At 40.2% G+C, this 16,285-nt stretch overlaps 1 protein-coding gene across 1 annotated transcript in view; it reads right to left on the reverse strand.

Moving 5' to 3' along the window:
• Nucleotides 1-4,286, reverse strand: part of GPC5 (glypican 5) — a 1,053,876-nt gene extending 1,049,590 nt beyond the window's left edge. The window contains exon 1 of the mRNA XM_090258267.1: nt 4,056-4,286. Within this exon, the coding sequence (XP_090114393.1) occupies nt 4,056-4,218 (163 nt within the window). The 5' untranslated portion in view covers nt 4,219-4,286. The remainder of the gene's footprint in view (nt 1-4,055) is intronic.
• Nucleotides 4,287-16,285: the final 11,999 nt, after the last annotated feature.

The following is a 16,285-nucleotide window of genomic DNA, read 5'->3' on the forward strand; positions in this document are numbered from 1 at the left end:
TTCTTCGTCAACAAAAAGGGTTAGGTCATGAAAGCAAGAATCTGAGTTTATTGTCAAAGAGTGGCAACAGCCACCAGCCATCTAATTGTGTGACTCTCTAAACCACCCTATACCACTGCTTCCCTTCCCTGAGTTCAGGTCCTAGCCGTGGAGGCAGTTGGCCTTGGGCACTGCCACTAACAGTGATGTAGCCTCGTTTCTTCCTTAGACCTTCCATTAGTTCACAAAAAGAAACAAAATTTTCTCCATAACCTAACAAGTACCATTACACATAGAAACAAATTTTTCGATTTTAAAAACAATCATCTGTGAGCTAAAAAACAAAACAAGTTGTTTTAAAAATACATTCTGATATATAGAGATCTAAAACTAAAATTTCACCCTTAAAGGCCAAGTCCAGTTAAAATCAAGGCACTAAATAAAGATTGTAAGGAGAACACATTTTTGAGCACTGACAGTGTGCTTGGATCTGCGCTGTTCTACATCCATTATTTCATAGCATCTATGCAGCCACGCTTTCAGAACTAATATCCCCATTTTACAGATGAGAAAGAGAGCCTCAGAGAAGATAACTAATTAACTTAGGTCCCAGAGCTACTGGCGGCAGAACCAAGTTTTGAAATCAAATGTCTATAATTCCAAACTCCAAGGTTACCAGATAGGTTGTTCCCCTTGTGTGTGAAAATGAACTAATACTGTCTTTGAAGCGATTATAAGAATTGATTACAATAAAAGCAGTTAAAATTTTAAAATTATAGAGCTCTTTTTAAAGTGTCCTATAGTGCCAGGATTTCATTTTGCCATATCAAGTTTATTTTTATTATCCCATTTACAGCCAAAAGCTACCAAGAAAAAGTTGTCTTCCATAAACTACTCTCTGTATCAACGAGTAGCCACATTTAAAAAACTAGTTGGTATATAAATTATCTGAATGAAGTCTTGGACTTTTTTTATAAGCCTATCCTCTCTGAATTATCTTCTTTTTAAAAAAGGAAATAATACATGTGTGAACAATGCATGTGTGAATAGAATTTCAATGGAAAGGCATTATCCCTCCTCCCCAATAAATAACATAAATATAAAAGGACCTTTAAAAGACATTCCAGCTTCACAGTTCTTTTCTGAATAAAATAAACAAGAGCAAAGGGCACCTTGACAACTACTTGGGAAATAAAATCAGAACACATGGAAATCTGTAATTCTAATCACACTTACACCTTCTCTCCTTTTTTACATTTCTCATCCAAACATCCTTAGGAGCTCAATGGGCTTAAAAGAAATGGAGCAGAGCAGAGAACAAAGGTGAGGGGAATCTGAGGAACAGCTTTGGTGGCCCTTCTCACCATTTTAATAATTTCAAATTAGGTAAAATAGTTTTCAGAAGATGTAAGTCACAAATGTAGGAAGAAACTAAACAAGTTATTCTACCAGCTTATATTATTTTTTAAAAGCCTTTTGGCTAGAGAGCTCAGAAATTAACCTTTTGTGAACAAGAAATGCAAGAAAGCACAAAGAAAACACTTTTGAGAAAAACAAATATCAAAGTTAACTGTATTAGCTTTTGTCAATGAAAGCCTATGTGCTAAATAAATGCATTTGTTACAGAGAATATTAATATTTGTGTTCTCACATGGAAATGACTACTCGTACATTAACTATGTTCTCTCTTGTGATTGAGGATAAGTTTAGAAAATAAGGTAGCCAACTACTATACTTAATTGAGCTAAATGTTATATACATGTAAAATATAAAAATAAAGAAAAGCATTTATGTAGCATGTGATATGTGTGGTTTACTCAATTTGGGAATGAGGTTTTGTGTTTCTTTTGTGTGGGTGGGATGAAGAGAAAGATCAATATTAAAAGAGGCAGTTCAACATTTAATTTAATTATTCAAATAAACAATGACCAACAACACAGAGACAAGAGAAATACAGAATTATATCAAATTCATATGTGAGTGCCTTTTATTGGGTGATTCTGATTTAGAATAACACCTTCCTGTGACTTGTTCTTAAGGCAAACATCAAAGAAAGTTGGCACTGCTTTCCACCAGCAGCACTGACATCCCAAAGAGTGCGACGCAATTCCTCCATCACCTTCTGCCACAGATCAATAAGGGTACTAGCAATGGGGAAACAATCCAGAATGTCTTAGAAAAGAAGGTGTTTGACATCCTGGCCGTGTGTGTGTGTGTGTGTGTGTGTGTGTGTGTGTGTGTGTGTGAGAGAGAGAGAGAGAGAGAAAGAGAGAGAGAGAGAGAGAGAGAGAGAGAGAGAGAGAGAGAGAGAGAAAGAGAGAGAGAGAGAGAGAGAGAGAGAGAAAACAAACCCAAATAAGTACCACTTCTCCACCATCCTGGCCATGTGTGTGTGTAACAAACCCACTTCCCTCCCTGCAAGGCAGAACTTCAGTCTCTCCTGACATACAGGTCAAATACTATGACCTCTGTCAAGTTTCGCTTCAAAAGAGATGAAACACGCCCAAGGTTCTAGAAACATAACACCTTTTAGATAATGTGTTGCATCCAGCAGGTACCAGAAATGAGATATGAAACATAGGTGAAACCAAGGCCTTACCTGGGAGTTGTCAACATTCACTGAACATATCAGCCGAAATTATGGTACAGTGGAAGCAAAATCTAATAATGCAGGTGAGGATTTCTGAGCTGGAAGCCCCCACCGCGCCCTCCTCCCCAACAAACCCTGATATGGGAGGTTTCATTAGCTACTGATAAGTGAGGTTTGTTTTTAATGACAAGAGTGCACTGGAATAAGAAAACAGGTTTAAAGGGAGTACTAGTTTTTGAGGACAGAAGAATTGCCTTAAGTTGAGAATCTCAAATATGTTGTTTCAAATAGAAAAAGCACCTAATATCAAGCAGATATTCAAATAAATATTTGTGTTTACTTAAAAGACTGGTCACATAACCTAAAATGGATTCAGTGTTCCCAAATACCTTGATTTTCCTTGTAGGACGACTCCAGAACTGAGTTCATAATCAGCAAAGCCATCAAGCAAAGTAGCCCCTCCATAGTGCTAAGAGCAAGTCTCCCTACACTAAAAACTCAGGCAGAAAATGAATTTTAGACCCAGGCGTCTTCCACAAGTTCTTTGTTAACCAATACGCTCACAGTACTAATTGTGTTGGCTTCGTCATCAGGGTACATTACTCCAGAAAGACCTCGGCTCCAGACACCTGCTATTACGTTTGGCAATTAAGATCTATTCTTGGAGACCTAATGCAAACTGGAGATTCCACCAGCTGAAGGGAATTTGCGCGGCAGGGGTGGGCAGCAGGAGGTAACAGTGCACTCAAAAGGCTTTTACAGGGAGGCGAATCTACACTAATCACGCTTACTGTATTCTATCCCCAATACGTTCTGTTCGATCGCCTGTTGCCATCACACCTTTCAGGAGTGGAAAAGATCAGGTGATTCCGAGAGACGCACCGGTGAGTTCGGTTCCGGCAAGGTGGGTTTGGTGCGGGGAAGCGGCTAACAGTCACGCCAAAGTGGGTGTGTGCACCAGGTCCGCGTACTGATTACAGAGGAGACCCGCTGCCCTCGGCAGTGCCCCACTCTCCAGCAAAGAAGTGTAATGCGGGTTTCTGTTTTCAGTACCAAACTGGGGGCGACCCACCCAACTCCTGCCACTACACGAGAAAGCAGCAAACGGGGGTCCCCGGGCGGGGCATTGGTGAAATTTCTACTCGGAACAGAAGCGCGGTCGGGCCGCGCTGGCCCCAACTGTGTGTTTTACTGGCCTGTTCCCACGCATCAGGGAGCCTGGCGGGAAGCAAACGCCCAGAGCTCGAATTAGCTGCTGACCCTTCCCATTGTCAGGGAGACCCCGGACCTGCTCTGAGCTCGAGTTATTTACACCGAGCTTCCCCTTGATGCCTCATCGAGATTCACCTTGCGCGGCCGAAGGACCTGAAAGGTCATCTTCCCAAGAAGGGCTAACACGGGAGGCTGGGGAGCGCAGTGGCGGCGCCCAGGATGCTCCGGCCCCGCGCCCAGGCGCACTGCCCTGCGCCGGCCAGCAGCGCCTTACCTGGCCTCGGCGAATCCGGCAGCCCCTTGGCCGCTCCCACCAGGCGCCACTGGAAAAGTTTCCGAACTTCTTCGCAGCTCTGCACGCCTTCGCTTCGGGTAAACCCTACGAGAGCCAGGAGGAGGAGACAGCAACAGCCCACGCGCCAGGTCGGTCCGTCCATCACCGGTGTGTCCCGGTCACCCCTTTCCCCGCGGTGGACCCCACTCTCCCCGCGCGCCCTGCGCTGCAGGCTCTAGAAAATGTTCGGAAGTCAAAGCTTCTTTGATGTCCTGGCTGGCGGTGGGCGTTCCGGGACCGCTCTGGGACACGGGCGGCACCTGCCAGCACCGAGCTTCCTCCCGAGGCGCCCGAAGCTGAACACCCGAGTTCTCCGGCACAGCGCCGCCGGGTCTCCCTCTCCGGCGGGGGCGAGCTGGCACTGATCGGGCGAGGAACAGGGCTGGAGGCGCCCGGAACCCGCAAGCCTCCGGATCAGGCTCCCGCTGCCGTCGCCACCCGCTAGGCTTGGAGCAGCCAACCTAGGACTCGCCCGCCCGCAGCGCTCCGAAAGCAAGCCCCGCCCCTCGGCCAAGCCACGCCCCTAAGAGCTCCGCCCCGCGGCAGGCCCCGCCCCTCTGCGCCCTGCGCCCCGCCCCCGGCGCGCTGCCTTGGGGGCACCCGCCCAGCAGCTCTAATGGCAGGAACGGAGCGGGAGAGGCAGGAGGGGACGCTGCCTGGAGCAAAGAAACAAATGAAACCCAAACCGGGTCCTCTCTCCGCCAGCCAATCGCAGGGACAGTCTGATTAGAAAAGAAAGAGCAAATGAACGGAGAGGCTCAGAGAAATCAAGCGATGAGAAACACCAGCCAGAATGGGGATGAAATATTTCCCTATAGATCTAGGTCCTCAATACACAGGACTTTGTGTTCAGATTACATGAAAAGGGATCTACGCACAACACAAAAGGCAAAAGCTGTTTATAGTTAAATACCCGTGTTGAGAGGCTTAATAGTACTTATCAGGTTTTTAAAAAGTGTACCTGAGAAGTTACCTTTTAAAATTGCTTATGTTGCTGCTTTGAAATATTTTTCTGTAATATTCCGATTTTCTGAAAGAATCTAAAGTCATAAAAATTACATTCAAACCTTATCACGTTCTTATTATCACAGTGAAGTCCAATTTATTCTCTTATCACCCTTTAGCATCATATTTTACTTCAGTAATTTGTATCTTCAAAGGCCCACTTCTGGAATTTCTTTAAAAGGTTTGTCAAAGAACTACTAAGGTAAGAGTGCTCAGGAGAGTTTCTCACAAGGAAGATAGAAAAATAAAGACTAAGTGATTTTTAAATGACAAAGGAATTTTGTCAATCTACAATTTACAAAAGGAATGCATGAGAAACCATAGTGCCAAGTGCCGGGTGCATTTTCTTTCTTTTTATTTTTTAACCCTTTCTCTTTTTGAGTGAGGTAACATTGGTTAATAGCATACGTGTTTCAGGTATACAACATTATAATTTGATATCTGTGTACATGATGACTTGCTCACTACCAGAAGTCGAGTTTGCATCCTGAACCATACATTTGACCACCTGGGCTCATTTTGCCCTCCCTTCACCCCACTTTCCCTCTGGTAGCCACCAATCTGTTGTCTATATTTACAACTTTTTATTTTGTTCATTTGTTTTATTGTTGTTGTCTTACATTCCCAAATAAAAGAAGTCATATGGTTTTAGTCTTTTCCCTCTGACTTATTTCACTTAACATACTATTCTCAAGATCCATCCATGTTTTCACAAATGGTGACTTTAATCTTTTTATGGCTGAGTAGTAATCCATTGAGTGTGTGTGTGTATGTGTGTGTGTGTGTGTACCACACCCTCTTAATCCATTCACCACTGATGGACACTTAGGTTGTTTCCACATCTTGGCTATTGTAAATAATGATGCAATGAATACTGGTGCATACATAGTTTTGCATTAATGTTTTCAGATTCTTTGGATAAATACTCAGAAGGGGAATTGCTGGATCATATGCATTTTCTAAATGTGGTTGCCTCAGTACTAAGCCTGTGAGTGACAAGAGTCTCTTCATCTAGGCACCTGAAGACAGAAGGCCTCCAGTAAAACAAAACTACTTAAAAGCACGAGGCAGAAGGGAACTATAAATGTCTTAACTACTTTAAGGGAATTTAGTCTCAAATGTGAACCCTTGCCAAGAGATAGAGAGGAATAATTTTAAGTCTTGGTTAAGTGTCATGGGACCTTTAACAACCATATGATATCAAAGGTAGTACTTTCAGAAGTAGATCTCCTGCTTTAAAACCATTCCAGGGTAATGGCTGAGATACATTGTGAAACGGTGCTCACTTGGCTTGTAACATCAATTCCATGAATACTAGACTTTTTTTAGAGGCTCTCTTAATAAGTGAGGATTTTAAAAAATAGCTGCTTTTAAATTAAAGTAAGGCTTTATACATGTATCCTGAGGGTGGGGTGGGGGAAACTTCCGCATGAATTTCTTCTTCTCTAGCCACCAAACATGGAAAGGCTGCTTGGAAGTCAGCTGTATCTATGAGAAGAAAAGAGGACCATGAGGATGTACATAGTGCTCGGGTGCCAGACAAGTGCTTTTCATGGATATTAATTCATTCCTTTAATCTTTATAGCAACCCTGTAAAGTAGTTATTATTATCATTGACTTATAGATGAGGAAACACAGAGAGGTAAAGTGACCTGCGTAAGGCCCACAAAGCTGTTAGGTAATGGAGCCAGGAATCAAATCCAGGCATCAGAATCCAGAACTTACGCTGTTAACTACAGGTTCTCCTCGCCATGCCAGTGAACCTACTGAGTCACATGCAGTAACACTGAAGGCCATTTATTAACTTATCAGACTTTTTACTAGTAAATATATATTATTTTATCTAAAGAATTTTATTCTTCTAAAATCCTTTCTATGTTACTATAGACTAATAAGTCCCCAGATGTTTCTAAAACTTCCTTTTTTCTTACTGAGATCTCTTTTTTAATCCTCACCTGAGGATATATTTATTGATTCTAGAGAGAGGAAGGGAGAGGCAGAGGAAGAGGGAGAGAGAAAGAGAAAGAGAGGGAAATGAACATAGGCTGTCTCCCACACGTGCCCGAACTAGGGATGAGAATTGAACCAATAGCATTTTGGTGTACGGGCCCCCACTCTAACCAACTGAGTCACTCAGCCAGGGCTCAGGACATCTTTTTAACACATTTGATCAGCATGGAGTATTAGCATTAAAAAAATTCTTAGAGATGACCTTGTCCAGTTTATTCACTTAGAAGATCTAAAACAATTTGTCCTGTAAGGGTAAAATCACAAACACAATGGAGAATTACTGATGGCGCAGAAAAAACTAACCAAGAACAAATACTGATTGCAAACATATTACCTTTTTTAAGAACCTACTATGTTAGGCATAATAAGGATTATAGAAACATGTAAGCAAGCTCTCTTCTCAGTGTTTCTGCGATTTATTTTAACAGAACAATGAGGTGGGAAGTTGTATAAAGAAATGGAGTGGGGTCTAATGAGAAAATAAATATAGTTAGTCCATATAAAATGCCTGAAAATACAAAAATAAATATTGTGTTTCTACCTCTTATTTCTTACCACTACCACAGTGGACGGGCCAACAGTGGCTTGGAAGGGCTTCTTTTCCTATCAGCGTCTCTCTAAGCAGCGGTACTCAACCTGTGGGTCACGACCCCTTTGGGGGTCGAACAACCCTTTCACAGGGGTCACCTAAGACCACCAAAAAACACATATATAATTACATATTGTTTTTGTGATTAATCACTATGCTTTAATTATGTTCAATTTGTAACAATGAAAATACATCCTGCATATCAGATATTTATATTACAATTCATAACAGTAGCAAAATTACAGTTATGAAATAGCAACAAAAATAATTTTATGGTTGGGGGTCACCACAACACAAGGAACTGTATTTAAGGGTCACAGCATTAGGAAGGTTGAGAACCACTGCTCTAAAGCCACCCAAACAGACAGTATGTTCTGGCTATGCTGGGAAGCTTCAAGACAGGTTTCCTTCTTCCAGTCAGAATACAATACCAAAGCGCCCTTTCTATGAGCATTTGAGAACGACCTCCACACACCGTACTGTAACTCATCATTTGTTCAATTTACTTGTAAATAGTACAAATGAAGCTTGGAAGGGATTTCCATAATTTGATAGTAATGGTACCTCATTTTTCAAACATTGTTCAATAAACATTTATTGAATGCCTTTTATGTAATAGGTGCTGTGTTTTTGCTCTTGAAATATCAATACCCTTGCATAGGAAAAATTGCTAAATGGTCATTATTTAAAAGACACCTCAGTAATCTTCTAAATGCAATGCTTCTAAGTAAACGTTTACAGTGTGACAACTCAAGACCTTGTAAAGAGAAATAAAGAGCCACCAGTATGGTTTAGGTGATCTCATGTTGCCCTTAACCATGACTACTGCTTTAGGCTAAGACCGGCCACTGCTTAGATCACCCTCAGAAGTTAAGATGGGGTAACTTCTGTACCCAAACAACAACAATAGCTAATACTAAGTGGTTACTGGTATTATCTCATTTAACATTTCAACCACCCCATGAGATAGTTACCATTATACTACCAATGAGGAATCAGACTTACAGAGATTTAAAATAACTTTCCAAAAGCTGCAGATAGATAAATGAGGCTGAGCTGCCTCCAACGCCCCAGCTTGGTTGGAAACTCTCTGTCCAGCAGAGGTATCATGACCACGGCGGGACAGATTTACCCAGGACACTATTTTGTCTGGGGAGAATGGGCGGTGGCTGATCTCTCTAGTGGAGAAGAGCACAGAATTTCCATCTCCCATGTCTTTTATTGAGGAGGGGATTCGGGAGATACAAGGTCAAGACTTATGAATCATCAATAAGCTTTCAGACGCTTGGATTACAGCCGACAGTTACTGATTACAGACATCACTACAGAGAACCCAGTGACGAGTGTGTGTCAGGGTCTGCGAAACATCCTGATGCCATGCTGCCGTCAGGTGCAAGGCTTCATGTGTTTTTAGTTACAGTTATTTATCGTTAACTAAGAGATAAGAAAAGCAGAGCAAGCTCTAAAGCATAATATGCATTCTTTAAACCCAATTCTGATGGGAACCCTCTGAGTGGCCTTCGGTCCTGTCAGCTGCACAACCTTTCAGTTTTCCGCTGAGACTTAAAGGCCTCCCGGAGCCGGGGTGGGGGTGGGGGTGGGGGGCGGGCGGGCAGGGGGTCCGCGTTGGCTAACAGCTTGGGCTACAATTCCTGAAACCACAAGGAGTGGTCCCCCACAGACACATGCTCAATTTTTAGCCAGGTACGCCAATTTCCACACTCCTTTAGCCTCTGACAAACCAAACACTTGCTCTGTGGCCCCTGACTCAGACTATCTTATATAGTAGAAACCCTGGTCCTCAGTTCTATTCCTTGTGACCGTCCAGCTGCATCTCATCTTTATAGTGTCCCAGGGCTCAAACCCTGGCCCAGCAGCACTCCTTTAGCAGCTGGCCAAAGTACTACTTGCTCCTCCATCCTCCCCCAACTAATCATGAGAACTGATTTGTAAGGACTAAAATTCAATGTACTACCTCGATATCTTTGAGCTTCATGGGGGCCTAAAGGCCTACCTTTGGGTTCTGCTCTTGCAAGATACGCATACCCCCTGCCCCAACAGGAAAGGATCCCCTCCCTCACTAGCTTCCCAACCAGCCAGATTAGCTCCATCCCACCTTATTTCGTCCTAACCAATTTCCCCTCCCTACCAGCCTGTGAAGTTATCCAGCAGGTCAATTACATCCTTCCATGGGAACCTAGGGCCACCTAACCCTCTTGTCACTAGAAAGCCTGCCTTCCACAGCCCTTTCTGGCTCATTTTTCTCCCAAGTGCAGCCCTGATGTGGCTCTGCATGACATGGGGTTTCCTCCTCCTCTGGACTGTGAGCATATGTAACTAGTAAACTGCTGTGCATTTCATCTCTCCATTGTCATGTGTTTGGCCATCTCATATTAATTAGGGATGGGGAAGAGGGATGGTTCCTCCTTCATCAATGGGGTGAACAGGAAGTAGTTAGAACAAAAATAGACTCATAGACTCGATATAAGTGCTTCCACTTGATTATTTAAAAAAAAAAATCCTGACTTTTGCCTTGCTAGACTTTTTATCTCTCCCAAGTACAGGCTTTATCCCCCTCGCTGCCCTATTAAAGGGAGCTGAATTGAAGGTCAGCCTCAGCTGACCCTAGAAACAAATTTCTGCCACAAGTAAGCAGGAGGAAATTGAGGGATCTTCCTGGACATCTCCTCAGGTCAAGAGAATAACAGTTGAGAAAAGTCTGCCTGCAGGAGACAGCGCATAGAAAATAGAACATTCCATAAAATACTGAAAACCAGACATCAACTTGAAATTTTACATGGAAGTCAGTGGGAAACTGATCAGCAAACACATTTTTAAGCAAATGCTCTCTAATATATACATATGCTAATCTATATTTCCAATTTGAAATCCTTGTTTGCCAATCACCAGTATGTGTTCATGTGTTTGCCAGTGATTTAAAGTATATTTGATGCACTTAATGTCATCTCGTAGTAATTATGCTGTAAGGCAAAGACGATGGACCTATTTCACAAAATCAGTAGATAAATAAACTTTCTGAGGGGAAATTTCATACTGGATTTAATTCTATAGGTTTTATCTTTGCAATTTTCAATAAAGACATTTTACTTCTTTCAGAGAATCTACAGAAAAAAAAATTAGTTGCTTTCTAAATGAGAATGAAAGTATTAAAAAAGACCAAGAAAACTCAATGGGTTTGCGAAGCTAAATTTCTTGAAATAATGTCCTTCAAGTTCATATCTAAGAATGTGAAAATAATGTCCTCAAAGTTGTGATATACATTTCATGTGTAAATTACAGTACATTATAGTACAAATAAATACTGTACAAATTTCTCTCATTTTCAAATATAGAGTTTGCACTAACTAAGTCCAACTATTTTTGGTTCCCAAATGGAACAAAATTCACACCCAAAATTCAATTCCACCATTAATCATATTATAATTATATTTTAAGGAAATAAAATTGCATGAACAAATAAATTATCTGTATGCAATACATAACGTTCCTCCATAAACAATGTTTTTCAAAAATTAAAATAAATCTAAAAACATTTTTTATATCTGTGTATTGCTGATCATGTGAGAAGTAGGGAGCCACAGAAGTTTAACTACCAGACTATAAGCCTTGCGACTTCAAGTGAGCCTGTCATACCTTCCTCTACAGCAGTGACTACATATTGTGAAGTCCCCTAACTTTACTGAATGAATTTGGCCCCCATAAGTTTGATATCCTCATCTTTCTTGTATTATCTTTATCAGAACTACTTATTTTCAAGCAGTAGTCAATTTTGAACTTCAACTAAATCATTAGATTCCTAAATTACTTTTAGAATGAAAAATATCATTATTTGATGGAATACTATCAATAAACATCTTTAAAACCAGGTAATAACTATCCAATTAAAATTATGTACAAATCATTGCATCATTTAGTATCAGGTTGGCCAAGAAGTCTATTTGGTTTTTTTCCATAAGATGGCTCTATTAGCACTTAGTTGTCTTTAACTTCATTCAAAACACTTTTGTTAGACTGTATTGTGACGGCTGTCATATCAGCGTGCATTTTTTTAAAAAAATTTATCAACATTGGTGAGTTTTTGTGTAGCCATTTTAATATTGAAGATGGAAGCAAATAAGCAACATTTTTGGCATATTATGCTTCATTATTTCAACTGAAACAAAGAAAAAAAGATTTGTGCAGCGCAAGGAAAGGTACTGTGAAGGAACAGACTGACAGGGACCAGGGGGGAGTGGGGAGGGGGAGAAGGGCAGGTAAGAAGAGGAAGGGTCTAGTCAATAAACTAGTGTAAATGACCCATGGACACGGTCAATGGGTGGGGATTGATGGTGGGAGAGGGGGTGGATGGGGTAGAGGGGAGCAATGGGGGAAAAAGTGGGACAGCTGTAATAGAAAAACAAGAAAAGAATTTAAAATAAAATCTGAGTGATTAAAAATTTTATCAAATTGATAAAATTTTGTATAGCCATTTTAATATTGAAGATGGAAGAAAATAAGCAATATTTCTGGCATATTATGCTTAATGACAGCAAGATGTAAAAATGCAACCGAAACAAAGAAAAAGAAGATTTGTGCAGCGTGGGGAAAGGTGCTGTGACTGACCAAACGAACATGTCAAAGGCTGTTTGTGAAGTTTCATGCTGGAGATTTCTCACTGGATGATGCTCCACATTCAGGGGCACCTGTTGAAGTTGATAGAGATCAAATCAAGACATTAATTGAGAACAATCAACATTCTACCATGAGGAGACAGCTGACATACTCAGAATATCCAAATCAATAAAGTTATTGGTGAAAATGAAAAATGTATCTTTTACTTTACAGAAAAAAAAAACATACGGACTTTTTGGCCAACCCAATATTTGACTTTGGGTGAGTCTCTGATGTCTATTTCACTTCTTTTCATTTACTTTTCCATGATAAAATGTGAAGTGGATGTCTTAAAAGTTTAATGCGATTTCCAAATTATTAATCAGAGTTAAAGAATTATTTTCCGAGTTATTTTCCTGCAACTTCTGATATTACAATATCTTAAATATCAATATCTTCAGATTAGTTTTAATGCTACATAACAAGTACCCTCCAGAATAATTACTCATTATCTGTGTCATCTCGGGCAAGTTGTTAAAGCACTCTGACACTTTCCATATTGTGTACACTGAGGGAAAAGGATAACTATGTTATGTTATTGATAGGGTTAACTGAGACAATTATATAAACACTCAATAAATACGTTGTTATTCTTCTCCATTGGAAAACTACCCATCATCAGCTCCTGATTTGTTAGTTATATCCTAGATGTAATTAGGATAATAAATCTGCTACTCTGAACCAAACCACTATTTAAAACTAAAATCTTTTGCTCTCCCTATATTAGTAGTATGGTTTCTTCATATTAATTAGCATTTGTACAACTATCAACTAATATTTTTAGTCATGGAAAAAATAAGTATTACCTTAAGTCAATGTAGGGACAGGAGAGTTTAAGTTGCCCAAGGTCATGAGCTAAAATTCATTTTTAAAAGGAAAGAGTCACTCCTCTCTGAACATAATGAGCACTTAGAGCAAGAACTGCAGGCTAATTATCATCAGCTTTTTAAGATTCAAAGTGTAGACACTCTACTAATGATAAAGCCTTATAATTGATAATTATCTTTGATTAACGAGTAGGAAGTCTTCCAGAGGCTCTCACTGCTGTGCACCATTGTCATAATTGATCTTTAATTATTCCATCTAAAGATCCCTTTATCATATGTTCAGTCTTTGCTATTTATAAATAACGTCCATGTACAGCCTTATTAACTATCCTTAGATGTGATATTACTTTACAAATGTCTGCACTTTAATTAACATTCAGCCTAATTCTTCATATTTGCATATGAAAAGGGATAAGCAGTTCATGCTCTCAAGCAGAAAGTATGGGCTCTGACCACTTTTGAATTCTCTTCTTGATCCAGATTTTGTGAGTAGAGAGAACAATCCCCTCTCTGGATGTATCTGTGAAGATTTTACATAATTGGAAACTTTTTGCTCCTGAAGGAGAATTGTATTCTGGTGTTTCCTATTTGGGGGAAGGAAAAAAAAAATTAAAAAAAAAAAACAAAAAACAACTCCCATCTGACCTATTTCTATACATCATCTCAGTTTTCCTCACTCTTCCTTTTACTTCTACATTCGCAAAAGATGATACATCTGCTCTCCTCATGTTCATGAGTGACATTAGTCCAAAACCTAGTGGCCAATTTTTGCATATATTCACTGCACCTGAGTTTGCTAGGCACTTTCTTTTTAAAGTCTCTAGCCTCTCCAGCTTCCCTGACAGTGTGCTGTTCTCATTCTCCTAGCTCGCCAACATCTCTTTCTCTATTTTTTTTGTCAGCATTTCCCTTTCTCCTGCCTCCTAATGGTTAGTATTTTCCAAGGCTTACTACACCTTACGCCTTGCTCTTCTTTTTTCTACGTATTCCCAGGAGGATGTTCTGAACTAAATAGTGCACCACACTCCCCAACCCCTGCCAAAAAATGGCATATCCACTCAGAACCTAAGAATGTGGCTTTATTTGGAAATAGGGTCTTTGCAGATGTGTTTCATTAAGGATTTCCAGCAGAAATCATGCTGGGGAGCCCCCTATCCTATGACTGGTGTCCTTGAGAGAAAAGGAGAGGACACAGATGGTGGAAAGATGGAGGCAGAAACTGGAGGGATGCAGCTACAAGCCAAGGAATGCTGAGATTGCTGATAACCCCCTGAAGGGGAGGAGATGTGTGTGTGACTTCTCTCTCAGAGCCTCCAGTGAAAACCAAGGCTGCTGGCACAGGGATTTCAGACTTCCAACCCCTTCAACTGCTACAGAAGGGAAATTCTGTTGTCTCAAGCCACTGAGTTGCAGTGATTGGTTAAGGCAGTCCTAGGGCATGAACACCTACTGGTTCTCATTACTTTACTTCTGACATCTGTGCTAACTATCCACAGGCCTCTCCCTCTCCCTCTTCTGCTTTCTAATTTGGGTATCCTACCATTATCCCAAGCTCTATTTTCACCACAAAGGGACCTACCAGACCTACTGGATTCTCCACAGTTCATATCTCCCTCAATCATTGATGTCTTTATTAATTTAACAAACACAATATCCTGAGGTCTGTTCTTTTAATTATTAATAAAATCAACCTTGGTAACTCAGAATGTTTTGTATTCTCTCCTCTGATGTCTCCATGTAAAATAAATCACAGGATGTCAGTTTAACTGCCTAGCTCTCATACTCATCTTTTGCATTCCAACTGCCCTTGCCTTTCTCTTTAAATTGCCACCTGATGGTCAGTTCCCATAACCTTCCTGATCTAGATCATCCTCCATCTGGGCACACACAGGTTAGTCAGTTTATATCAGAACTATACTCTATTCAATATATGTTAATTACTTGCAAAGCAGACTTGAGCATCTTCCTCTGTGTTTCTCTTAGTTCAGGACATACCTGGTGTATGAGAATTCAGGTTCCTGGGCCTTGTCTAAAAATAGTCCCTTGGTTTGGGATTCTGAGTAATTCTTATAAAACTCTTATGCAAGCTCAGTAGTGAGACTTAGTGAAGACCTTTTAGTTTGCTCTAAACCCATTCCCCTTCTTACATGAACCCTGTTTTTTTTTCAGAGGGGAAGAAATCCATCATTTATCCCATATACCTTGTTCATTTCTATTCATAAGTATCAGGTAAACCTAGAATTACTGCCCTCTTCCTCTGTCTTTCTTTAAAACTTCAACTTAAGTTTCTAATTCATCAGGAAGACTTTTCTAGCCTCACAACTCGCATTATTCTTTTCTACTTCTGGATTCCTGTAGCATATTACTGTGTCAATTATTATTTGCTGATCAGTTATATATAATTATTTAAGCTACCATGTGGTTCTGCTTTGTTTCCCTAAGAAAATCTTAAGCTAGTCCTGATTCCTCACAGGATCTAGGAACTCAGTAAATCTGTGCTAAACCAATCTTGGAAAGAAAGACTAAGTGTAGCACCTTGAAAGATTAACCAATGATTACAGGAAAATTAGATATATACTGCCTCATTAGAAAGTAAACTAATATGAGTGAATGTTTATATTCCTCCATATTTCGCTCAAGTACAATTATGAAGGCTGAAAGATAATTTAATAATGATATTATGTCTGATATTTATTCTTCAGAAATTTGAGTGTAGATAGCTAGACCTAACCTACCAACTTTGTCCTATTGCCTACTGGTCTAATAGCCATTAAATTAGTCTTAACACAACAAAATTTGGCTAGTCATCTGGGAAAATAATTCTGTTTATAAAAGTATAATTTTAAAACTACACCAATATTCATTACTCATTTTCAAATATAAATCATTCCATTCACCCTGACAAATATCTACTGAGTGTAATATATACTATGAAAATCAAAATATCGATTGCTTGGTCCATGGCTTACTAACCGTGGAAACTAAATGTAAAATAATCACTATTGCTCTTTACGAAGAGGAAGACTCAAATATGCTGCAGAGAAATATCTGCAGTACAGATTCTATCA

Source organism: Furipterus horrens, unplaced genomic scaffold (genome assembly GCF_987537825.1).
Source record: "Furipterus horrens unplaced genomic scaffold, mFurHor1.1.pri manual_scaffold_12, whole genome shotgun sequence".
Classification (NCBI taxonomy): domain Eukaryota; kingdom Metazoa; phylum Chordata; class Mammalia; order Chiroptera; family Furipteridae; genus Furipterus; species Furipterus horrens.